The following is a 26,727-nucleotide window of genomic DNA, read 5'->3' on the forward strand; positions in this document are numbered from 1 at the left end:
GCAGTGGGCTGTGTGTGTGTGCAGGGGATGGTTAGTGGTGGGATATGTGGTTAGGGGTGGGATGTGTGCACATAGGGGACAGTGAGTGGTGGACTGTGTGTGTCTAAGAGGGTGGTTAGTGGTGGGCTGTGTGTACGTATGAAGTGGTTAGTGGTGGACTGTGCGGGGGGGTTAGCGGGGTGTCTACATCAGGGGTGGGCAAACTACGGCCCGCGGGCTGGATCCAGCCTGCGAGCCGTTTTAAGCCGGCCTGCGAGCCGCACCACCCGGCTCGGCCCCACTCTGGCTGGGGCACTGGGTCAGGAGGCCGCACTATGGGGCTCAGCCCCACTCCGGCCGGGGTGCAGGGTTGGAAAGCTCTGGGAAGCTGTGGCATGGCCCTGTTCCGGCTCCTACATGCTCCAATGGCCCCCTCCGGCGCTCCAATGGGAGCTGCAGGGGCAGTGCTTGCGGATGGCGCAGCGTGCAGAGCCACCTGGCCATGTCTCCGCATAGGAGATGGAGAAGGGCCATGACACTAGTTCCGGGAGCCGCTTGAGGTAAGCGCCGCTCGGAGCCTGCACCCCTGAATATCTCCCCACGCCCCAACCCCCTGCCCCAGCCCTGATCCCCCTCCCGCTCTCCAAACCCCTCGATCCCAGCCTGGAGCACCCTCCTGCACCGCAAACCTCTCATCCTCAGCCCCACTCCAGAGCCCACACCCCCACTGGGAACCTGGACCCCTTCCCACACCCCTGCCCCAGCCCTGATCTCCCTCCTGCTCTCCAAACCCCTTGATCCCAGCCAGGAGCACCCTCCTGCACCCCAAACCTCTCATCCCCAACCCCACCCCAGAGCCCGCACCTCTAGCCAGACCCTGCACCCCTTCCTGCATCCCTGCACTAGCCCTGGATCCCCCTCCCGCCCTCTGAACCCCTTGATCCCAGCCCAGAGCACCCTCCTACACCCCAAATTCCTCATCCTCAGCCCCACCCCAGAGCCCACATCCCAACCCCAATTTTGTGAGCATTCATGGCCCGCCATACAATTTCTATTCCCTGATGTGGCCCTCGGGCCAAAAAGTTTGCCCACCCCTGGTCTACATAGTGGGGTTATCAGTGGGCTGTGTGTGCGTAGGCGATGGTTAGCAGCAGGCTGTGTGTGCATGGGTGGGGTTAGCGGTGAGCTGTGCCTACGTAGTGGGGGTTAGCAGTGGTCTGTGTATGCATAGGGGACGGATAGCGGTGGGCTGTGTGTGCATAGCGGACGGATAGCGGTGGGCTGTGTGTGCGTAGGGGACGGACAGGCTGTGTGTGCATGGGTGGGGTTAGCGGTGAGCTGTGCCTACGTAGTGGGGGTTAGCAGTGGTCTGTGTATGCATAGGGGATGGATAGCGGTGGGCTGTGTGTGCGTAGGGGACGGACAGCGGTGGGCTGTGTGTGCGTAGGGGACGGACAGGCTGTGTGTGCATGGTAGGGGGGTTAGCAGTGAGCTGTGTGTGCGTCAGGGTGGTAGCAGTGGGATGTGTGTGTATGGCGTGGCTAGCACTGGGCTGTGTGTGTGGGGGTAGCTCTGGGCTGTGTGCGCGACAGTGTGGTTAGCAATGGGTTGTATGTGTATGGAGTGGTTAGCAGTGGGCTGTGTGTGCATCGCGGTTGGTAGTGGTGTGCTGTGTGTGCATCAGGGTGGTTAGCAGTGGGCTGTGTGTATCGGGGGAGTGGTTAGCGGTGAGCTCTGTGTGAGTACGGGGGGTGAAGCTCTGGGCTGTGTGTGCACAAAAAATGGTTAGTGGTGGCCTGTGTGTGTGTGAGAGTGGTTAGCAGTGATCTGTGTATGCGTCGGGGTCAGTAGTAGAGGAATGTGTGCACGTAGGGTTGGTTAGCGGTGGGCTGTGTGTGCATGGGGTGGTTAACGGTGAGATGTGTGTGTATTGGGTTTGTTAATAGTGGGATATGTGCGTCAGGTTGGTTATCAGTGGGCTGTGTGTGTATGGGGTGGTTAGTAGTGGGCTCTGCGTTTGTCAGGGTGGTTAGCAGTGGACTGTGTGCGCATCGCGGTCGGTAGTGATTGGCGGTGTGTGCGTCAGGGTGGTTAGCAGTGGGTTGTGCATGCATCACGGTGGTTAGCAGTGGGCTGTGTGTGCACTGCGGTTGGTAATGGTGGGCTGTGTGTATGTGGCAGTGGTTAGCAGTGGGCTGTGTATGTGTCAGGGTTGGTAGCGGTGGGATGTGTTTGCGCATAGGATAAGGGCATCAGAATCATTGTAGAAGTGGGGGGACCACCACTGCCAGACCCCACTTTTTAACATGGGTGTTGTTCGGTGGTGAGGGGGCGGCATTGCCCCCCAAACTGCAAGCCTCGGGCAGGTGTGGAGCGGCACCAGTAAAGGCTGTAGTTTGAGGCAGGGGAACTGATAACGGTGATCATCTCCCTTGCTGCGAAGCACAGCACCTGTGCAAGCCTTGCATTTGGGGGAGGTAACACTGCTCCCTGCCCAGCCAAACTACACCCATGGGGGGGCCACAGTGCGGGGGCCATGCCCCACTGACCCCTGGTTCTGGCGCTGTTGACATAGGGGTGATTAGTGGTGGGCTGTGTATGGAGGGTGGTAGGCCATGGGCTGTGTGTGTGGGGAGGTAGTAGGCAGAGGGCTGTGTTGGAGGTGGTAAGCCGTGGGCCATGTGTCGGGGGTGTCAGGCTGTGTTTGAGGTGGTAAGCAGTGGGCTATGCGGGATGTAGTAGGCCGTGGGCTGTGTGTCTGTTGTGTGTGGGGTTTGTGGGCTGTGGGGGGTTGGGGTGGGCTGTGAGCGGGTGCAGGTGACATGTAGCTATAGGCGGGGTGTTCGTGTGAGGCACGGGGTGCCTGCGGAGGGCTGGTCACTGGCTCATGCCTCCTTTCAGTCTCATCTGCACCTCGTCATGCTCCCACGACACTCCAAGCACACTCCCCGGATGCCTCCCCCTCCCCCGCCGTGGCTGTCCTGTACGTACAGTAGACCTGCAGTTTCTGGCTTGCGGATCTCTCCGAGTTCTGCAGGGACTCATGATCCACTGTGCAGGTCACATCCATGTCGTTGTCTTCTTTGGTGACGGTGAACTCAACGCGGCTGGTGACAGTGAAGGTTTTCCCGTTGGAATCTTCCATCACCTCGAGGGCCCCACCTTTGGGGGGCAAAGGAACAGGTGCTATCAGCGTGGGGCCTGCACAGGGCACGGGAGTGACTCCATCTTACCCACGGGGCCCATCTGCACCTCTCCCGCCTGCCATGCTAGCCAGCACCCGTTGCTTCAGAGCAAGGGACAGGAGCTGCTAGTGATGGGAGAACCTGGCTCCCCAGCTCCCCTCAGCTAGTGGTCGGCTGGTGCCCTGCAGGAGGGTGCACAGCCCTTCCACCAGCTATCCTGGCTTGTCTGCCTGGTCTGGAATCCTGGCTCTGGGCCCCCAGGGCCTCTTTGGGGCAAAGAGTGCCACAGGCAAAGTGTGCTGGGCACAGCGTTTACCAGTATTCCTTTGCAGTACTACTGAGCATCCCCTTGGTCATGGTATGAGAAGGCATGTCTGGAGCCTGACCTGGCGTCTCAGGGCAGCTCGTTGTGTTGCCTCCCACCCTTGTGTCCTCAGATTCAAACAGCCCCACTGTACCGGCCCTGCTCTCCCTGGAGGGCCCCAATAGTCCCCCCATGTGGGGTCTGAGCAATGGCCAGGGCACCAGAGAGCTGCTCCCACATCTCCAATGTACTGAGTGCTGTCCCCTGGCTTACGGCCCAGGTCAGGTCATTCCCCCCAGGGCACAACACATTGCCTTGGGCAACGAGTCCTCGCTGGCTCATGGGGGCAGGTCCCTCTAGGGTTCCTCACTCTTCCCCAGCCCTCATTATTACCTAACTAGGCTCTGTGCCACCTCCCTGCTCCCCCTTCTTAGCAGACTCACGATGCAGCCCAGTGCTGCAGGACACTCTCCCGCCCGCTGCTGCCCGTGGCCATGCTGCAAAGGGACCGTGAATTTTACTTTGTTTTCTGTCTGTCTCAGAGCTGGGTGGTGCTTTACCCCTTTGCCCACCCCAGGCCCGCGGGGCCAGCTCTCTCTCTGCAGGCTCAGCACCAGTGAAAGATCTTCACTAAGGTGCCATCCGCCTGCAGTGGCCGACTAGGCCCCAGGGACAGCAGTGCCCAGCCTGAGGCTCTGGGCTAGGGCAGCCTCAGCTTTTTACTGAGCAAGGGCACGTTCTCCCCTTCTGTTGCGGGCCAAGCTGCAAGGTTCAGGCCTTACACTGCTTCACCAGAGCTGGGCTCCCAATATGCCCTGGTGCCCTGCAGCCAGCACCTACCTTGCAGCTCCTTGTTGCCTTTCTTCCAGTGGAGCTGGGCAGCTGGCTTGCTGCCAGAGGATCGGCACGTCAGCTGGGCCATCTCCGTCTCTCGGATGGGCAGCTCATAGCCAAAGATTTGAGGGTTCTGGGGGATTCCTGGGGGAGAGGGCAAGGAACAGAGAATGTCTTGTCTCTCCGCACCCCTGAACTCCCCTCCTGATTCCTCCCGAGCACGGGCAGGACAAGGGCGGGCGCAGAGAACAGGGCAGGCGCAAACACTCAGGAAGACACACAGATACAGAGACACACGCATACACAGACACTGGGGCACACACAGACACACGCACAAATGGGAAGGGGCAGACACACTAGCACACGCAGACACACGGACACAGACAGACACACGGACACACGCAGACACATGGGCACATGCAGACACACGGGCACACGCAGACACACATACACGTGGGCACATGCAGACACAGGGATATGCCCAGACACGGAGCCCTGGCTGGAGGCTCTGCCACTGGCTGCAGAGTGGGAGTGGCTGGCTGTGCTCAGGTTGGGGCTGTGAGGAGAATCCAGGCCCTGCAGCTTGGAGGGGAACCCAGGAGAGTCCCCAGGGGCTGTGGCCAGGCCTCTGAGGGCTGGGGCACCCACCCCTCAGCAACAGCAGGGGCCCAGCACCAGGAGCTGGCAGGTTGGGGGAGGGGATCGTGCAGGCTGCTGCCAGGCCAGGGTCACACTCACTGGGCCCTGTGCACAAGCAGGCTCCATTGCCCAGGGTGCTGAGCGGGTTCCTCAGGGGAAGGGAGTCGCAAGCCCTCACCCAGCACGGTGACAAGGGCCTTGGCTGTCCGCACAGGCATGGTGAAGATGGAGCAGGTGTACTCGCCCTCATCCGCCAGCACCACGTTGCTGATGCTGATGGCCAGCTCGTTGGGTGTGGACTTCACCAGCTGGATCCTGTTATCCCGGAGCGCTGGGGCCAGAGCAAGAGGGATTAGCTATGCTGGCCAGGACCGAGAGCCAGCAGGAGCCGCCAGGTCACGCTTCAACCCAGCAGCACATCCTCCTGCACTGAGCACTGGTTCCCCTCCCTCCATGGTGCAGTGCTTCCCCTCTCCCCGTCCCCATGGGGCACTGCTTCCCTTCGCCCCGTTCCCACAGGGCACTGCTTTCCCTCCCCCTGTGAGGCATTTCTTCCCCTTCGCCCTGTGGGGCATTGCTTCCACTCCCACTGTGGGGCACTGTTTCCCTTCATCCCATCCCCGCAGGGCACTGCTTCCCCTCATCCACGCAGGGTACTGCTGCACCTCGGCCCCCCCCCCCCCCCCCGGGTCACTGTTTCCCCTCTGCCCCGTCCTGTTCCCTGGAGTACTGCTTCCCCTTTCCGCTGCCCTGGGACGCTGCTCCCCACCTCCCTTGGGGCACCATTCCCTCTCACCCCACCCCTCATGCAGGGGGAAAGGCTGAGGAGTGCTCTCTGGAGCCTGTTCCCCTCACAGCCAGTCTAACCTGAGGCCCAGGGAGAGGCGAGCAGGGCCCTTCCAGGCCCAGCCGGGGCTGCTGGCAATACCTCGTTTCTCCCCAAAGTAGAGCGTCTGCTGGGCTGGGTTGGACCACTGCAGTGAGGAGTCGTCGGGATCCTCCACCTTGCACTTCAGCACCACGGTGCCACCTGCCACCACTGTCTCATCAGATGTCGTAGGCTGGCTCTCTGGGGGCAAACAGGCAGACATCAGCTTGGGCTGACCCCCGTGCTCCTGGGCCCACCCTGTGCTGGGCACCACCCGTCTCCCAGCAGCCCAGGCTCCTCCCTGTGTGCACTGGGATGAAGGTGAAAGACCGTCTTTGGCCAGATGGGAGTGTAACCCCTGCCGCTGGCTGATCCCTGCTGCATGTCCGTGCCTGGGCCTTGAGAGGCACATTCCAGCCACCCCACTCCCTGGGGTCATGGCCCCAAGTTCTCGTCGCGCCTCTGCTCCTTTGCCAGGCCAGTAGCCCCAGCACACAGCCTTGGCTGTAGGTGGCTCCACTCCCACTGGCTGTACAAAGAGGCCTTTCTCCTGTTGTGCCCAACTCACCCCTCCCCATCCCTAGAGATAGCAGCTGCTGGGTGCTCTGCCAGGGCCCATGCCCACAGCAGGACAGCACACAGGCCATGTGGGCTGGGTGCAGAGTCAGCACTAGGCCGGTCATTCACCCTGGGCCTGAGGTCCCCTCCATCCTGGACTCTCTGGCATCACTCACATGATCCTGATTCCAGGCAGCACCTGGTACTGCCCTTTCCATAGTGACAGGTTTGGCCTTCTGCCTATGCTGCACCCTGACTAGGATCTGCGCCTGAGCGCCCTGCACCCACCATGTATGTGAGAACCGGCGAGGGCAGTTGGGACTGCAACCCACAAGCCCACCAGGGACAGCCTGGTGCAGTGTGAATCCCCTGTCCATCAGGGACAGCCTGGTGCAGTGAAAATACCTTGCCCACTGGGGACAGCCTGGTACAGTGTGAATCCCCCGCCCACCGGAGACAGCCTGGAGCAGTGTGAATCCCCCGCTCACTGGGGACACGCTGGAGCAGTGCAAATCCCCCATGCACCAGGGACAGTCTGGTGCAATGGGAATCACCCACCCATCAGGGACAGCCTGATGCACTGCGAATCCCCTGACCATCAGGGACAGCCTGGCGCAGTGTGAATCCCCCGCGCATCAGGAACAGGCTGGTGCAGTGGGAATCCCCCACCCACTGGGGACAGCCTGGAGCAGTGCGAATCCCCTGCCCATCAGGAACAGGCTGGCGCAGTGCGAATCCCCTGCCCATCGGGCAGAGGCTGGACCAGCAGGACTTGTTCCCCACTCCAAGAGGGACAGGTGGATGCAATGAAGAGAACAATGATAAATAATAATCAGTTTGAGAGGTGGACATGGCTCAGGGAGGAAGAAGGGGAGGGGCGGCTCACAGAGTGGGGGAGGGCTGGCTCAGCCCATGAGGGTTGGGGAGGCTGAGTCCTTGGGGAGTTCTGGCTACTCTGGAGCATCAGGGTGGATGGCCCCTTCTGTGGGGTGAGGAAGGGCATATCAGCCCAAAGCAAAGGGAAAGGAAGGGAATGTGGGATCCCAGAGGCTCCCCCTCCCATGTTCTCTCTCCCCTTCAGTCCCAGGTGGGAGGCACGACACAGGTGTTGGGCTGAATATCTAGGGAGGAATTTCCTGCTCCAGGCCTCTGGATCCCCTGCCCTCTCAGGGTGCCTGGGTCTCCTGGCTCCCCTGCCCGCCCCGGACCAGAGCCCAGCTGGCTCCAGCATGCCCAGTGATTCTGGAGGCTGCTGCAGGGAGCGGAGCCAGCAGCCAGCTCAGCAACAGGCTGGGGCAGACTCCAGGCTAGTGATAGTGCTGACTGCGCAGTGGGTCCCCAAGCAGCACGTGCAGCAGGAGAGGCTGGACCAGTCCCTCAGATGTAATCCATGCTGGGCAGGGGGCCGGGCACGCCCCCTGCCACTGTCACAAAGTGCCCTGCTGCCCTGAGTGCGGGCTGCGAGACTCACAGGGAGTGCTAGCTGTCCCCTCCTTTCACATGGGGCTGTTGGGGGGCGGGGGGGTCTATGTCAGGAGTAGGCAAACTTTTTGGTCTGAGGGCCACATCTGAGTATGGAAATTATATGGCGGGCCATGAATGCTCACATAATTGGGAGTTGGGATGCAGGAGGGGATGAGGACTCTGGCTGGATGTGCAGGTTCTGGGGTGGGGCCAGGGATGAGGGGTTTGGGATGCAGGGGGAGTCTGAGGGCTTGGGGTTGAGCAGAGGGGTTCAGAGTATTGGAGGGGGCTCCAGGCTGAGGCAGGGGGTTGGGGTGTGGGAGGGGGTACGGGCTCTGGGCTGGGGGTGTGGGTTCCAGGGTGGGGCCAGAAACGAGGGATTCAGGGTGTGGGAGAGGGATGCAGGCTGGGACAGGGGGTTGGGGTGCAGGGGGGTGAGTGCTCTGGCCAATGGGAGCTACAGAACTGGCACTTGGGGTGGGGTCAGTGTGTAGAGCCCCCTGGCTGCCTGTGGTGGGGCGGTGCCCCACCCCCAGGCCAGATTGGGCTACAGCAGGCCAGAGCGGCTGCGCAGACAGGCAGCCAATCAGAGAGGGCCTGCGGGGAGCCAATCAGGGCTGAGCAAGAGGCAGCCAATCAGGGCCAGGCTAGGCCCTATATAAAGGCTGCCCAGGCAAGAAGCAGGCAGTTTCTCCTAGGCCTTCAGAGGGTGAAGGTCTGTCTCCTGTGTGAGGAGACTAGCACCAGGGGAGTAGAAGGAAACTCTAGCCTGGTACCTGCCAGGCTGCAGGCCCTGAGGAAAGGGCCTAGCTGATGCAAAGGGGCTGAAGGGGAAATGGCCCAAAAGGAGAGATGGAGGGCACGCAGGAAGGCTGCCACCAAAGGGTCCCTGAGTTGGGACCCAGAGTAGAGGGTGGGCCTGGGTCCCCTCCTTGCACTTACACTTGGCTATTAGAAGTGGCCATAGCAGACTGCACCTGACCCCTGACAAAGGGGCTTAGACTCTGGGGGTGTGGTCGGCCACTGTGGTTGGGACAAAGCAGAAAGACTGCTGTTAACTGCCCCCTGGAAGGGGTGAGTGTGGACTAGGGGGCACTGCTGGAGGGCAGTGTTCTGAAGAGGATGCTGCGAGAAGGGAGCAACGTGGGTCCAGATGCCAACAGAGGGCAAAAGACAGATGGGACACCACCAGCGGAGGGTGCGCCTCATGGACTGAGCTAATTCCCACAGTGACCAACAGGAGGTGCTGTGGTGGTGAGTCCCAACCCTGTCACACTGCCCCTACGTGTAAGAGTCAGGGGGGGACATGCTGCTGCTTCTAAGAGCCACGGCATGCGTGGAGTGAGGCAAGCCCCTGACCCTGCTCCCCAACTGGAGCTTGAGGGCTGGATTAAAAGGTCTAATGGGCTGGACGCAGCCCGGGGGCTGTAGTTTGCCCACCCCTAGTCTATGTGGAAACATTTAACATGTGTGAGTATAAGGGGGGGGTGTATGCATGTGTGGACATGTAATGTGTGTATGTATGTAAGTATGTGTTTATGCATGTATCAGTGTTTTGCAGTTTGTGGTGTGGATGTGTGTAACAGCAGAACCCACAGAAACTGAGAATAGACAGATACAGGACAGAGAGGCAGAGGCATAAAGCAAGAAAGCCAAGCAGTAGCCAGTGAACACAGTGGGTATCTCTACACTGCAATTAAAACCTGTGGCTGGCCTGTGCCAGCTGACTGGGGCTCACGGTGCTTGGGCTAAGGGGCTGTTTAACTGCGGTGTAGATTTCCAGGCTCTGGCTGGAGCCTGGGTGTTAAGACCCTGCAAGGTGGGAGGGGCCCAAAGCTCAGGCTGCAGCCCAAGTCAGCTTCCCCAGGCCACAGTTAAACAAGCCCTTAGCCTGAGCCTCACAAGCCCCAGTCAGCTGGCAGGGGCCAGCCGAGGGTGTCTCACTGTGGTGTAAACATACCCAGTGTGACCCTGGAAGAAGCTGGAGGGAGAACTTTGGGGTCTGTTGGCTAAAGAGGCTTTAAGCTCCTCCCTGCTTTTAAATTCTTTGTGTTCAGACTACAGGATTTTTTACATTCTTTGAAATAAACAAAATGGCATCACAGAAATGGCTATTACCAATTTCTACTCCCACCATCCCCACAGCCCCAAACTTTGACTAGCTGCTCAGGTCAAAGAGGGGAAGAGCTGGTGTCAGTGCATGGGTGTGTATCAGTGCATGTGCAAGCTGGGGAGTGTCTCGAAATGGCTTGACCCAGCTGGCCTCTGGGATGACCCTGGTGAGGGTATGGGGCTGATTGGGCAGGGCAGGCTGGGGGTGATGTGTGGCCAGGCGACAAGAAGAGCCATGTGGAAAGCCCAGGCTAGGGGTGTGTTGTGCAGCCCCAAGGTCTCTGTTTTACAGCTGGTGAAGAGGAAGAGTTTGAGGACATCTTCCAGGGAATAAGGAAGCTCTCAGAGTACAGGATAGAGGGGAAGGAGCCCAACCAACCCACAATTCACACCATGAGGAAAGTCCCCCTCACCTAATGGCAGAAGCTAAAAAAGGAGCTAGGTAGACTCACCGCTCTGGGAATCAGAGCGCACAGAAGAACCGATGGCGTAAATGCATCTGTTGATCATTATAGACAAAAAGACTGAGTCCTTTGCTTATGAATAGACCCAAAAGATGTTTGACACCTAAGATGCTGCACCAGAAAATACAACACAGTTTTGATTTTCTAGAGGGTACTAAGGTCACACATCTGGGAAAAACAGTATAAGGGCAGGTCTTCACTACTTAGATTGATCACTACCCACTGATCCACCATCTGGGATTGATTATTGATCCCCAAATGCGCTCTGCGTTGACTCCAGCTCGTGAGAGGCGGAAGTGGAGTCGACGGGGGAGCGGCAGCAGTTGACTTGCTGCCATCCTCATGGCCAGGTAAGTTGACCTAAGATATGCCAAATTCAGCTACGTATTTGCGTAGCTGAAGTTGCATATCTTAGGTTGACCCCCCACCCCCAGTGTAGACCAGGGCTAAGAGAATGACCAGAGGATCCAGGTAGCTTTGGGAAGACCCAGAGCTGCTGGACTAAAGCTACACAAACCAAAATGTAACTTCATTATAATGGCAATAACACACCAGGAAAAGAATTTCACACAGCAAAGGGTACAGGTAGATCACAGCAAGGTGGAGCCCATCACTAATATATGTGCCCCAGAAGACAAGGAAGGGGTCAGATCTTCCTTGGAAGAGTAAACTATATAAGGAAATGTGTGCCAAACCTAGCTGCCCGAGCCAGCAACCCGAGAGCCTGTGCAGAGATGTTCAGTGGACATGGGATGCTAATCTTAATAACATGTTTGAGAAATTAGTTAATTAAAGAGATCCCAGCCCTGAGGTACTATGACAGTACGCACAAAACTAAGTTGTCCACGGACACTGTGATGGGGTGAACTCGGCCCAGAGACCCCCTACTGGAGGCCTCAGGGTCCTGCCACACTCATCCCAGGAAAGGAGCAATGGAGAGGTTCTCCAAGTGGGCTAGAGTGACTGCAGGGGAAGCAGCAAATCAGGGCCCTATAAAAAGGGAGCTGTGGAGTCAGAGACCGGCAGTTCCTTGCTGGAGCTAGAGGAGTTCAGATGATGCTCCTGACTGACCAAGGGCACTGCAACACACTGGACAGCTCAGTGCTAGTAGGGACCAGGGGAGTGAGGAAGAGCTGTTGGCGGGCTGCTGGGCCTGAGTTTAGTAGAGCCCTGAGCCAAGGGTAAGGTATCAGTGAAGGCTGAGGCCACAGGGAAGTGGCCCAGGGAACTGAAGGCAGTTTTGCTAAAGGGACATGCTAGCGTGTGGCTGCTATTCTTAGGGTCCCTGGGCTGAGACCTGGAGTAGTGGGCAGGCCTGGATCCCGCCCCCAATAGGCCACTGGAGAAGGGCCTACAACTGGACAGCAGTAAATCCACAGAAGGGGACTGAGCTGTCAGGAAGGCCAGCTGGAGTGCTGGGGCCAAAACAGACTAAAAGGGTGAAACCATTGCCTCCAGGGAGGAAGCCCTGAGAGTACGGCCCGATACGAGGGCCAGGACTGGTTTAAAGACTGCAGACACAGCCAACCAGAAGAGGGTGCTTGCAAGAGGTGGGTGCCATGCTGTTACGGGCACCTCCAAGCATATCCTCCATCATCATCATGACAACAAATCCCAAAGGGATAAGAAATGCTCAGGAGAGAGAGGCTACAAAAACAGAAAACTCCATAATAGTCGGGGATTTCAACTCTTCCCATATTGATTGGGTCCATGTCACCTCAGGATGGGATGCAAAGATAAAATTTCTAGACGCTATTAATGACTGCTTCTTGGAGCAGCTAGTCCTGGAACCTACAAGGGGTGAGGCAATTCTTGATTTAGTCCTAAGTGGAACACAAGATGTTGTCCAAGGGGTGAATATAGCTGAACCGCTTGGTAAAAACAACGATAATGCAATTAAACTTACCAACATTGGGGGTGGGGGGGAAATACCAAAAAAAACCCCATCACAGTAGCATTTAACTTCAAAAAGCGGAAATATGCAATCATGAAGAAGCTAGTTAAGCAAAAATTAAAAGGAACAGTCACAAGACAAGAAGCTGGATATGAGTCAACAGTGTGCCCTTGTTGCCAAGAAGGCTAATGACATTTTGAACTGTATCAATAGGAGCACTGCCAGCAGATCAAGGGACGTGAGCATTCCCCTCTATTCGACATTGGTGAGGCCTCATCTGGAGTACTGTGTCCAGTTTTGGGCCCCACACTACAAGAAGGATGTGGAAAAATTGGAAAGAGTCCAGCAGAGGACAACAAAAATGATTAGGGGGCTGGAACGCATGACTTATGCAGAGAGACTGAGAGAACTGAGATTGTTTAGTCTGCAGAAGAGAAGAATGAGGGGGGATTTAAGAGCTGCTTTCAACTGCCTGAAACGGGGTTCCAAAGAGGATGGATGTCACAGAGTGTGGGGGAGTCCGGGGCCTCTTCCTCAGATTCACTGTGACTCTCAGCCAGCCAGTAAAATGGAAGGCTTATTGGACAATAGAAACACAGTCTAAAACAGAGCTTGTGGGTACCACCAGGACCCCTCAGTCAAGGCCTTCGGGGGGGCAGGGAGCTTAGACCCCAGCCCTGGGGTTCCCTGCGTTCCACCACCCAGCACCAAACTGAAACCAAATCTCCCCCAGCAGGCTCTCTCCTGCAGCCTTTGTCCAGGTTCCCGGGCAGAGGTGTTATCTCCCCCTCCTGGCTCAGGTTACAGGCTCTCAGGTCTCCCATCCCCAGTGAAACTCCCCTGCCACATTCCCAGGTCAACACTCGCCGCTCCCTGCTGCGTCACAATGGATCTAGACTGTTCTCAGTGGTAGCAGATGACAGAACGAGGAGTAATGGTCTCAAGTTGCAGTGGGGGAGGTTTAGGTTGGATATTAGGAAAATCTTTTTTACTAGGGGGGTGGTGAAGCACTGGAATGCGTTACCTAGGGAGGTGGTGGAATCTCCTTCCTTTGAGGTTTTTAAGGTCAGGCTTGACAAAGCCCTGGCTGGGATGATTTAATGGGGGATTGGCCCTGCTTTGAGCAGGGGGTTGGACTAGATGACCTCCTGAGGTCCCTTCCAACCCTGATAGTCTATGATTCTAAGAGTGAAATGCCTGGGAGCTTCATGGAAACTTGTTAAAAATATCATCGTAGAGGCTCTAACCAAATAAGATTTAAAAATAAAGGGGACACAAAAAATTCCACCGTGGCTAAACGGAGGAGTAAAAGAGGCAGTTAGAGGCAAAAAGGCATCATTTAAAAACTGGAAGTCAAATCCTAGAGAGGAAAATAGAAATGAAAATAAACTCTGGCAAGTCAAGTGGAAAAGCATAAGTAGGCAGGTCAAGAAAAAAATTGAAGCACAACTAGTAAAAGACACAAAAACTAACAGCAAAAAATGTTTTCAGTCCATCAGAAGCAGGAAGCCTGCAAAACAGCCATTGGGGCCACTGGATGATCGAGATGCTAAAGGAGCACTCAAGGAAGACCACGCTGTTGCACAGAAGCTAAATGAATCCTTGGCATCAGTCTTCAGTGCAGAGGATGTGGGGGAGATCACCACCCCCAAGTCATTCTTTTTAGGTGTCAATAAAGAAAGTTTGGGAACAAATTGATACATTAAACAGTAATCAGTCACCAGGCCCAGATTATATCACCCAAGAGTTCTGAAGGAACTCAAATATGACATTGCAGAATTACTAACTGTGGTATGTAACCTATAATTTAAATCTGCTTCTGTACCAGATGACTGGAGGATAGCTAATGTGGCACCAATTTTTAAAAAAGGCTCCAGGTGTGATCCTGGCAATTACCAGCCGCTAAGCCTAACTTCAGTACCATACAAAATCATTGAAACTATAGTAAAGAACTGAATTATCTGACACGTAGATGAATATGATGTGTTGGGGAAGAGTCAATGTGGCTTTTTTCAGAGTGGCAGCCGTGTTAGGCTGTATCCATTTTGTAATAGGAAATCATGCTTCACCAATCTATTAGAATTCTTTGAGGGGATCAACAAGCATGTGGCTAAGGGTGATCCAGTTGATATATTCAGTGTTTTTCAATCTTTTTGATACCAAGAACTGACTTGCTGCCTTCCTAAACTGCGTCAGGGAGATCTCAGGAACCAGCACTGGGCCACGGACTGGTCATTGAGAAATACTGATATAATGTACTTGGACTTCCAGAAAGCATCTGAGAAGGTCCCACAACGAAGTAAGCCATCAAGGGATAAGAGGGAAGGTCCTTTCATGGATCAGTAACTTATTAAAAGACGGGAAAAAAAGGGTAGGAATAAATGGTCAGTTTTCATGGGGGGGGGGGAAGGTAATAGTGATGTCCCACAATGATCAGTATTGCAGTCTGTGCTATTCACAAATTATATGGAAAAGGGGTAAACAGTGAGGTGGCAAAATTTGCAGATGGTACAAAATTACTGAAGCTAGTTAAGTCCAAAGCTGACTGTGAGGAGTTACAAAGGGGTCTCACAAAACTGGGTGACTGGGCAACAAAATGGCAGATGAAATTCAGTGTTGATAAGTGTAAAGTAATGCCCATTGGCAAAAATAATCCCAGCTATACATACAAAATATGGGATCTAAATTAGCTGTTGCCACTCAAGAAAGAGATCTTCGAGTCCTTGTGGATAGTTCTCTGAAACCAGCCACTCCATGTACAGTGTCAGCCAAAAAAACTAATAAAATGTTAGGAACCATTAGGAAAGGGATAGATGATAAGGCACTGTCCTAAGATTGGGGGTTCCACGACCACCACTCCCAAGAGAAGGAGGCGGGTGGTGGTGGTCGGGGACTCTCTCCTCAGGGGGACTGAGTCATCTATCTGCCGCCCTGACTGGGAAAACAGAGAAGTCTGCTGCTTGCCAGGAGCTAAGATTCGTGATGTGACGGAGAGCCTGCCGAGACTCATCAAGCCCTCGGACCGCTACCCCTTCCTGCTTTTCCACGTGGGCACCAATGATACTGCCAAGAATGACGCTGAGCGGATCACTGCAGACTATGTGTCTCTGGGAAGGAGGATAAAGGAGTATGAGGCGCAAGTGGTGTTCTCGTCCATCCTCCCCGTGGAAGGAAAAGGCCGGGGTAGGGATCGTCGAATCGTGGAAGTCAATGAATGGCTACGCAGGTGGTGTCGGAGAGAAGGCTTTGGATTCTTCGACCATGGGATGGTGTTCCAAGAAAGAGGAGTGCTAGGCAGAGATGGGCTCCACTTAACGAAGAGAGGGAAAAACATCTTTGCGAGCAGGCTGGCTAATCTAGTGAGGAGGGCTTTAAACTAGGTTCACCGGGGGAAGGAGACCAAAGCCCTGAGGTAAGTGGGGAAGCGGGATACCGGGAGGAAGCACGAGCAGGAGCATGTGAGAGGGGAGGGCTCCTGCCTCATACTGAGAACAAGGGGCGATCAGCGAGTTATCTCAAGTGCCTATATACAAATGCACAAAGCCTAGGAAACAAGCAGGGAGAACTGGAGGTCCTGGAAAGTCAGGGAATTATGATGTGATTGGAATAACGGAGACTTGGTGGGATAACTCGCATGACTGGAGTACTGTCATGGATGGGTATAAACTGTTCAGGAAGGACAGGGAGGCCAGAAAACGTGGGGGAGTTGCACTGTATGTAAGGGAGCAGTATGACTGCTCAGAGCTCAAGTATGAAACTGCAGAAAAACCTGAGAGTCTCTGGATTAAGTTTAGAACCCTGAGCAACAAGGGTGATGTCGTGGTGGGAGTCCGCTATAGACCACCGGACCAGGGGGATGAGGAGGACGAGGCTTTCTTCCGGCAACTCGCAGAAGCTACTAGATCGCACGCCCTGGTTCTCATGGGCAACTTCAATCATCCTGATATCTGCTGGGAGAGCAATACAGTGGTGCACAGACAATCCAGGAAGTTTTTGGAAAATGTAGGGGACAATTTCCTGGTGCAAGTGCTGGAGGAACCAACTAGGGGCAGAGCTCTTCTTGACCTGCTGCTCACAAACCGGGAAGAATTAGTAGGGGAAGCAAAAGTGTATGGGAACCTGGGAGGCAGTGACCATGAGATGGTCGAGTTCAGGATCCTGACACAAGGAAGAAAGGAAAGCAGCAGAATACAGACCCTGGACTTCAGAAAAGCAGACTTTGACTCCCTCAGGGAACTGATGGGCAAGATCACCTGGGAGAATAACATGAGGGGGAAAGGAGTCCAGGAGAGCTGACTGTATTTTGAAGAATCCTTATTGAGGTTACAGGGACAAACCATCCCGATGTGTAGAAAGAATAGTAAATATGGCAGGCGACCAGCTTGGCTTAACGGTGAAATCCTTGCTGATCTTAAACACAAAAAAGAGGCTTACAAGAAGTGGAAGATTGGACAAATGACCAAGGATGAGTATATAAATATTGCTCGGGCATGTAGGAATGGAATCGGGAAGGCTAAATCACACCTGGAGTTGCAGCTAGCGAGGGATGTTAAGAGTAACAAGAAGGGTTTCTTCAGGTATGTTGGCAATAAGAAGAAAGCCAAGGAAAGTGTGGGCCCCTTATTAAATGAGGGAGGCAACCTAGTGACAGAGGATGTGGAAAAAGCTAATATACTCAATGCTTTTTTTGCCTCTGTCTTCACGAACAAGGTCAGCTCCCAGACTACTGCACTGGGCAGCACAGCATGGGGAGGAGGTGGCCAGCCCTCTGTGAAGGAAGAAGTGGTTCGGGACTATTTAGAAAAACTGGACATGCACAAGTCCATGGGGCCGGATGCGTTGCATCCGAGAGTGCAAAAGGAATTGGCGGATGTGATTGCAGAGCCATTGGCCATTATCTTTGAAAACTCATGGCGATCGGGGGAAGTCCCGGAAGATTGGAAAAAGGCTAATGTAGTGCCTATCTTTAAAAAAGGGAAGAAGGAGGATCCTGGGAACTACAGGCCAGTCAGCCTCCCATCAGTCCCTGGAAAAATCATGGAGCATGTCCTCAAGGAATCAATTCTGGCAGCCGGTATCTAGCGGAGTGCCCCAAGGGTCGGTCCTGGGGCCGGTTTTGTTCAATATCTTCATTAATGATCTGGAGGATGGTGTGGATTGCACCATCAGCAAGTTTGCGGATGACACTAAACTGGGAGGAGTGGTAGATATGCTCGAGGGTAGGGATAGGATACAGAGGGACCTAGACAAATTGGAGGATTGGGCCAAAAGAAATCTGAGGCGGTTCAACAAGGATAAGTGCAGGGTCCTGCACTTAGGACGGAAGAATCCAATGCACCGCTACAGACTAGGGACCAAATGGCTAGGCAGCAGTTCTGCAGAGAAGGATCTAGGGGTGACAGTGGACGAGAAGCTGGATATGAGTCAACAGTGTGCCCTTGTTGCCAAGAAGGCCAATGGCATTTTGGGCTGTATAAGTAGGGGCATTGCCAGCAGATCGAGGGACATGATCTTTCCCCTCTATTCGACATTGGTGAGGCCTCATCTGGAGTACTGTGTCCAGTTTTGGGCCCCACACTACAAGAAGGATGTGGATAAATTGGAGAGAGTCCAGCGAAGGGCAACAAAAATGATTAGGGGACTGGAACACATGAGTTATGAGGAGAGGCTGAGGGAACTGGGATTGTTTAGTCTATGGAAGAGAAGAATGAGGGGGAATTTGATAGCTGCTTTCAACTACCTGAGAGGTGGTTCCAAAGAGGATGGTTCTAGACTATTCTCAGTGATAGCAGATGACAGGACAAGGAGTAATGGTCTCAAGTTGCAGTGGGGGAGGTTTAGGTTGGATATTAGGAAAAACTTTTTCACTAGGAGGGTGGTGAAACACTGGAATGCATTACCTAGGGAGGTGGTGGAATCCCCTTTCTTAGAAGTTTTTAAGGTCAGGCTTGACAAAGCCCTGGCTGGGATGATTTAGTTGGGATTGGTCCTGCTCTGGGCAGGGGGTTGGACTAGATGGTCTCCAGAGGTCCCTTCCAACTCTGTTATTCTATGATTCTATGATAAGGCAGTAAAAATCATAATGTCACTATTTAAATCCATGGTAGGCCTACACCTGGAATACTGCGTGCAGTTCTGGTCGCCCCATCTCAAAAAAGGTAGTAGAAATGGAAAAAGTACAGAGAAGGGCAACAAAAATGATTCGGGGGTTGGAACAGCTTCCATATGAGGAGAGATTAAAAAGATTGGGATTGTTCATCTTAGAAAAGTGATGACTAAAGGGGGATATGACAGAGGTCTATAAAATCATGACTGGTGTGGAGGAAATGCATAAGGAAGTGGTGTTTACCCCTTCACATAACACAAGAACCGGAGGTCACCCAATGAAAATTAATAAGCAGCAGAAAACAAACAAAAGGAAGTATTTCTTCACACAACATGCAGTCAACCTTTGGAACTTGTTACCTGTGGTTACTGTGAAGGCCAAAAGCATAACTGGTCTATCTATGGCTATTGGTCAAGGTGGTCAGGGATGTTACCCCTTGTTCCAGATATCCCTAAACCTCGCATTGACAGAAACTGGGACTGGATGACAGGGGATGGAACACTTAATAATTAGCCTGTTCTGTTCATTCCCGCTAAAGCATCTGGCACCAGCCACTGTCAGATGACAGGATGATACTGGCCTAGATGGACCATTGGCCTGACCCAGTATGGTCATTCTTACGTTCTTATGACATGGTCTCCTTGCAAATCAAGCACCACTCAGAGTGATCTCTGGTGATGTACTTTAGGTGGTGTGGTTGTATAGTCAGTTTATGTCCATCACTGGCCATCTTGTCATGTTACCAAAGCTTTTGATGCCCTGTGATCACGGGCCACACAGCGGCATTCCTTGGTACGCACACTTTGTAATTCGTTGGTCTTCCATTCTAATAATATAACCTCACAATAGCATAGGCCACTCCAGTTTTGCCTATGTGTCATGGGCGCTAACCAAACCCAAGTGTCAAATCCACTCAAATAGAGGAGGCAGCTTTGCCCTTAGTTCGTGGGTGTAAAAGGTTTCATGACTTTATTTAGGAGAGGCCAGTGTTAGCTGAAACTGACCATAAACTACTCATTGCCATTTCCAAAAGGGGCCTGGTCACTCCAAGAATACAGAGGTGAATTTGTAAGTTACAAATGTATCATTTGCAAATTGGATAAAAACCTAGGAGAGACTGGGTGGCTGCAGACACACTCTCTAGAACAGTTGACAAAAGAGCAGTGGAGCAAAGTCCAGAAGTAGATTTTGTGTGTCATTTTGATAAACAAAACCCGGACGAAATGTGGCCTGTAACTGCCGGAGCAACTGCTCAGTAATCAAGTAATCAAGGCTACTAGCACCAGGTGGCTGGGACAGCATATTCCAGCCCCTATTAGCAATTCCAGGGGAGTTCTCAATACTCGAAGGGATTTTTCTTAAACGCATCATGATAGTGATTCCTATGGTGTTACAGAAAAAATATACTACAAGGGGTACATCAAGGTCATTTAGAGCAGTGGTTCTCAACCTGTCCAGACAACTATACCCCTTTCAGGAGTCTGATTTCTCTTGCGTGCCCCAAGTTTCACCTCACTTAACAACTACTTGCTTACAAAATCAGATATAAAAATATGAAAGTGTCACAGCCCACTGTTACTGAACAATTGCTGACTTTCTCATTTTTACCATAGAATTATAAAATACATTAATTGGAATATGAATCTTGTATTTACATTTAGTTTGATACTTGAGCCTGTTTTTCACATGAGAGCCTTCTCTGAAGCCCAAACTCAGGCAGTGCAGCCGAAGCACGTAACTTAGTTTCGCGGTGCCCCCTGTGGCGGACAACCCAGACAATTGCCCTGCTTGCCACCACCTAATGCCAGCCCTGCACTTCCAACACCCACAACACATCCCTTGACCCCTGTCACGGAGTCCCCGGGCGATGCTCTGGAACTGCTCCCTACGAAGCCAGTCAGGACTCTGGGGGAGTCTCCTTTCTGCGAACAGACTGTCTTCAAGACACACAGCTCACACAACTTCCACCTTCCTGGGTCTGACCTTGGAGCATTCAGCATCCTCTGCCCCTCCCTGCGCGTCCCACAGTGAGTCCACCCAGACAGGCTCCTGGGGAAGCCAGAGGGTCCTGCACCCCAACTTCGCAGTCAGACGTGACTCTCCGCCAGCCAGTAAAACAGAAGGTTTATTAGACGACAGGAACATGGTCTAACACAGAGCTTGCAGGTACAGAGAACAGGACCCCTCAGCCGGGTCCATTTTGGGGGGCAGCGAGCCAGACAACCATGTCTGCACTTCACTCCATGTCCCCAGACAGCCCCAAACTGAAACTCTCTCCAGCCCCTCCTCCTCTGGGCTTTGTCCCTTTCCCGGGCCAGGAGGTCACCTGATTCCTTTGTTCTCCAACCCTTTAGCTCTCACCTTGCAGGGGGGAAGGGCCAGGCCATCAGTTGCCAGGAAACAGGGTGTTGGCCATTGTCTGTGTCCAGACCCCTGCACACACCTGCCCTCTAGGGCTCTGCAATGATCATACACCCTTATCCCACCACCTAGATACTTAAGAACTGCATAGGGGAAACTGAGGCACCCCCCACAATATTCAGAGGAAACATTAAGAACAGTCCCATTTCGTCACATCTCTCCCCACTTCGAGACCGAACTGAGCGGGGTCACGTTAGCCAGTGACCTGGGGAAGTTCGAAGCCACCAACATTCCAATGGATGCCCCAGAATCTCTCCCGTTCCTTGGTGGGAGTTACACCAGGTTCTTCCAGTTTCACGCCCTCCCTTAGGTCGGGGGTGGTCGATAGCACTCGCATGCCGCATGTGGGAAGGTTTATGCGGCCCGCGCCCTTTTGCCACCCCAAAACTCCCCAAACTGGGATCGGGTCTTCTCCCAGCGCTCCAGTCTGGAGGGCTGAAATTCGGGCTCTCTTGGTTAAGAGCCCCCATCTTGACCTGGGCCACACACTGTTCACTTACAGAACTAGCATGGAGACATTCCTTTCTCAACAACCCACTAGCAACAGGCAAAATACAAGCACCAGAATTGTCTGAGCTCTGGGATTTTGCATAGACACTAACTGGATGCGACCTAGTTACAGTGCCGTTGTCCCTAGCAGACACAAACTTAGGACCATTCCCTTCCTGGGCTTTAGTTGAATCCAGAACCAACTCTGAGACAACTGCACTATTCTCAGCCATCACAGGCTGAAAGGCCCCTTCTGTCTGCTCCACAGACAAAGACGAGCCGGACACACTTTCTCCTTTACCAGACACACAGCTTGGGATCTCATTCCCCTTTTCCCAGCACACAGGGCTGTTCACAGACAACTGCTTGGAGACCGGGGCAGCTCCCTCCATAGGCAAGTCAATACCCTGACAGACACCGGCACATTTCCTTCACTGTCACAATTCTCCACCCAGGTAACAGGTAAGGTACAGGGACACTCATCTTCCACTATGCTCGCCTTCCCAAACTGCTGACTAGACAAAGCCATCAGCTCACAAGGCTGCCTAGGCTCATCCAAACTTTTCTTACCAAGCACCTTGCCACAGTCAACAGATACCCTGCCCTGCCTGTGTCTCCCCCCGTCAGCTGCGGTCTCAGTTCCCACTGTGCTCAGCGCTGCCCTTGCTGTCCCTAGCTCGCGGCTTTCCTCACTGCATCAGAGCCAGCGTGAGCCCCCTCTCCAGTGTGCAAGGGGGCGGGGAGCATCTCTCTGTCCCACCCAGCCCCAGGGCTCTGGTTACAGGCAGGCAGGTAGCCTAAGCCTAGCAGCTCCTCCCCGCTGCCAGCCAGGTCATCTGCATTTTCACTGACCATTTCCCTCTCCGCCGATTGGTTCCCTGGATTCAAATTCAAACTGTTGGCCGTTACAGGAGCAGGGCCTGGATCCTGTCCCAAAGAGACACAGTCACTGGAGGATGGTGTGGATTGCACCCTCAGCAAGTTTGCAGATGACACTAAACTGGGAGGAGAGGTAGATACGCTGGAGGGTAGGGATAGGATACAGAGGGCCCTAGACAAATTAGAGGATTGAGCCAAAAGAAATCTGATGAGGTTCAACAAGGACAAGTGCAGAGTCCTGCACTTAGGATGGAAGAATCCCATGCACCGCTACATACTAGGGACCGAATGGCTCGGCAGCAGTTCTGCAGAAAAGGACCTAGGGGTTACAGTGGACGAGAAGCTGGATATGAGTCAACAGCGTGCCCTTGTTGCCAAGAAGGCCAATGGCATTTTGGGATATATATGTAGGGGCATTGCCAGCAGATCGAGGGACATGATCGTTCCCCTCTATTCGACATTGGTGAGGCCTCATCTGGAGTACTGTGTCCAGTTTTGGGCCCCACACTACAAGAAGGTTGTGGAAAAATTGGAAAGAGTCCAATGGAGGGAAACAAAAATGATTCGGGGACTGGAACACATGAGTTATGAGGAGAGGCTGAGGGAACTGGGATTGTTTAGTCTGCGGAAGAGAAGAATGAGGGGGGATTTGATAGCTGCTTTCAACTACCTGAAAGGGGGTTCCAAAGAGGATGGTTCTAGACTGTTCTCAGTGGTAGCAGATGACAGAACAAGGAGTAATGGTCTCAAGTTGCAGTAAGGGAGGTTTAAGTTGGATATTAGGAAAAACTTTTTCACTAGGAGGGTGGTGAAACACTGGAATGCGTTACCTAGGGAGGTGGTGGAATCTCCTTCCTTTGAGGTTTTTAAGGTCAGGCTTGACAAAGCCCTGGCTGGGATGATTTAGTTGGGGATTGGTCCTGCTTTGAGCAGGGGGTTGGACTAGATGACCTCCTGAGGTCCCTTCCAACCCTGATATTCTATGATTCTATGATATCCTGGAGAACCCCAATGACCAGCCAGCCCCACCCCTCCTGGGTCTGCACAGGGATTTGGGCCATAGGCAGGGCGAGGGGCTTCATCCCTGGGACCCTCACCCAGCTCACCCAGCCCCTCAGCATCTGAGGCTGCACCACCAGGGGCCTGACAACAGTTCTCTCTGTCCCAGGACCTCACCACCCCAGGAATGTCTCCCCATTGACCATCACCTTCCGCTCCTACTGGAGGTCCGAGGGGCCTGAGCTCAGGAGACTCCACACAGACATATAGTTTGGGACCAGGAGTGGGAGCCTGTCCACCTCCCCACCCATCTGGCTGACGGAATCTATGGCCTTGGAACCGAGCAAGGGAGCTAGACACCGGGGCTTTTCCGCAGGGTCCCCCTGGTTCAAATCGCCAGCCTGCTCAAAGGCAGTGAGGTGCGCATCCACATCCCCCCCATCCTTAACCAGGGGCAGCAATTTAGTCTCGAGGTTCCCTGCGGAACTGGCACACCGGGGTCTATCCCCACTCACCCCTGGGAGGTCCCCTATGCCTCTCTGCTCCACCATCGCCAGTTCATGCTGCTGCTGCTTCCACAGCTCTTTCTCAGATTCTCGCTGTCTCTCACAGTCCTCTTGCTCTCTCGGACTCAGCTCCAATCCCGTCCATCTCCGATCCCCGGATGGGGCACCTGATCATGAAGACCCCTGTCTGGTCGGGGACAGGAGTCTTGGGGATGCCTGGCTACTACTCCAGCTGCTCCCAGATCCTGCTATAGCCCCATTTGGGGTGAGGAATCTGTTCCTTAGAGCGGTCATCCTCCTCCAGCTGCATGATTAACTGTGCTTTGGTGAACTTTCCAATGCTCAACCCTCTCTTCTTGCATAGGGTTACAATGTCCTTCTTAAGGAGATGGTGATAGGCCATCACTCCGCTCTTCCCAAGTTGTTGTGGACTCACAGGCCTGTGTGCTCTCAGCTCCCCATGGTTTCCAGGGAGAACCCCTGTTGTGCCAGCCTTCTCAAGGTCACCACCTCTTTGCCAGGGTCGAGCTGCAGACTCCTCCGCCCCTTGGACTGCTCGCTGCAATCCCCACGGGAACCCTGTTACTGCAAAAGTCCTTCTCTCTCCCAGGGCCAAGCCGCAGGCTCCACCCCTGAGACTGGTCACTGCAGTCCCTGGGGGACCCCATTTCTGCACAGTCCTTCTTGCTGGTCACACACTCCCAGGGGTTAACCGCCCCCCGAAACAGCTCCTCTCTGAGCCTTCAGCACGCCTGGTCCTCATCTATCCCTCTTCGTTTTACTGCTCCCCAGTCACTTACTGCAGGAAGCGCCATCCACAGGGTGCAGTACATCCCACCTCTGCCACCAGTTGTCACGGAGTCCTCGGGCGATGCTCTGGAACTGCTCCCTACGAAGCCAGTCAGGACTCTGGGGAAGTCTCCATTCTGTAAGCAGACTGTCTTCAGGACACACAGCTCACACAACTTCCACCTTCCTGAGTCTGACCTCGGAGCATTCAGCATCCTCTGCCCCTCTGTGCACTTCCCACAGCGAGTCCGCCCAGGCAGGGTCCGGGGGAAGCCAGAGGGTCCTGCACCCCAACTTCGCAGTCAGATGTGACTCTCAGCCAGCCAGTAAAACAGAAGGTTTATTAGATGACAGGAACATGGTCTAACACAGAGCTTGTAGGTGCAGAGAACAGGATCCCTCAGCCGGGTCCATTTTGGGGGGCAGTGAGCCAGACAACCCCGTCTGCACTTCACTCCATGTCCCCAGCCAGTCCCAAACCGACTCCCCCTCCAGCCCCTCCTCCTCTGGGCTTTGTCCCTTTCCCAGGCCAGGAGGTCACCTGATTCCTTTGTTCTCCAACCCTTTACCTCTCACCTTGCAGGGGGAAGGGCCAGGCCATCAGTTGCCAGAAAACAGGGTGTTGGCCATTCTCTGTGTCCAGACCCCTGCACACACCTGCCCTCTAGGGCTCTGTAACGATCATACACCCTTTTCCCACCACCTAGATACTTAAGGACTGCATAGGGGAAACTGAGGCACCCCCACAATATTCAGAGGAAACATTAAGAACAGTCCCGCTTCATCACAACCCCCCCACATCGGGGGTGGGGGGGTGACAATCACCAGGTTGAGATCCACTATCTAGATGAGTTGAGTACCCCCTGGAAGACCTTTGAGTACCGCCAGGGGTACATGTACCGCTGGCTCAGAACCACTGATTTAGAGATTAAAAAATCTAAGAGAAAGGCCTGAGACATTTTAAACTGGCCTCAAATGAACAGTGACATCAAGAACAGTGTTAAGGTTTGTTGTATACATCAAAAATAAAGGACAAGGCAGGAGAAAGAGCCCATGCTGGTGGGCTCCCCTGGAACAATGTAGGCAGGGGTTTGTTGACAGGAAACATTATTTACTTTTCCTAGATATTATTCCCAATTCCCTGAAACAGCTATATTAGAAGATGCTACCGTTAAACAGGTGGCTGAGCACATCACATCTGGTTTTACTCATTACGGCATACCTGACACGGTAATGTATGACAATGGGCTGCAGTTTAGTGGGCATGAGTTTAAGCAGTCTGCAGTGAAGTTTGGGTTTGGACATGTAACAGCGAAGTCCCCATGATCCCCAATCCAATGAGCTGGTGGAAAATGGTGTCAAAATAATAAAGCACCTACTGAAAGAAGCGACAGACTCAGACTTTGATCCACATTTAGCATGGTTAAATTACAGAATGGCATCAATGAAGCCTGGAGTTATCACCTGCTGACATTCTGTTCCACAGCAAATTGAAACCAGAATGCCTGCACTGTTAGAAACTGAGGTCAGAGTCGCTGGGGACTTGCAGACATATATAGAGACAGAGAAGGCCAAACAAAACCTCAGTATGATTTGGGGTCCCAGGAGCTGCCCCCCACTTCATGGAAATGGGGCTGTGTCTCTGTGATGAGGAACAGTGGCCGCTAACAGCAGTGGGATCACAAAAGGGCATGCTGCGATCTTATGAGGCTGTCACCCCAGATGGACACGTACTGCACAGGTGCAGGTAACACCTTCTCCAAATCCCAGGAGGGAGGGAGGCAAAGGGTGCAAGGTCGGCCATGTGCCTAAGAGGGTCTCAGACAGGAACAATCACAGCAGGGTCAGAGAATGGAGACCCAGTATGTGGCACAGCCAGAGCAAGGGGCCCTGCCGTCTCCTGACAGCAGCGGTGCGGATGTTCCAGGGGAGTCCCCAGGTCTAGGCAGCAGCACAGGGCACCTCACCAACTCACTGAACATTGTTAGTTAGTTTAGTTGTCAAGCGGGTTACTGGCATTTGTAATTGTGTGTTGTACCTGTGACACTGGCAGACCAGGTGCCAGCTTATGCCAAGAACTCCGAGGAATGCAGAGCTGGAACCCTTCAGTCTCCACAAATGGACACTGAAGCTGGAGCCACAGCCCACCCAGGCAGGTGCTGAGCTGTGATCAATGCAGCAGATAGGCTAATAACTGCACGCTCTGGCATGCTTGCAGCTTAGATGGTAAACTCCAT

General features: G+C 53.8%; 1 protein-coding gene across 4 annotated transcripts in view; it reads right to left on the reverse strand.

Moving 5' to 3' along the window:
- Window positions 1-26,727, reverse strand: part of CADM3 (cell adhesion molecule 3) — a 136,977-nt gene that overhangs the window by 31,605 nt on the left and 78,645 nt on the right. For all 4 annotated transcript variants that reach the window (XM_074938435.1, XM_074938434.1, XM_074938433.1 and 1 more), the window contains 4 exons: window positions 5,870-6,010; window positions 5,120-5,272; window positions 4,309-4,446; window positions 2,971-3,141 (listed from right to left, as the gene is read on the reverse strand). In XM_074938435.1, the coding sequence (XP_074794536.1) occupies window positions 2,971-3,141; window positions 4,309-4,446; window positions 5,120-5,272; window positions 5,870-6,010 (603 nt within the window). The remainder of the gene's footprint in view (window positions 1-2,970; window positions 3,142-4,308; window positions 4,447-5,119; window positions 5,273-5,869; window positions 6,011-26,727) is intronic.

Source organism: Natator depressus, chromosome 24 (genome assembly GCF_965152275.1).
Source record: "Natator depressus isolate rNatDep1 chromosome 24, rNatDep2.hap1, whole genome shotgun sequence".
Taxonomy (NCBI): domain Eukaryota; kingdom Metazoa; phylum Chordata; order Testudines; family Cheloniidae; genus Natator; species Natator depressus.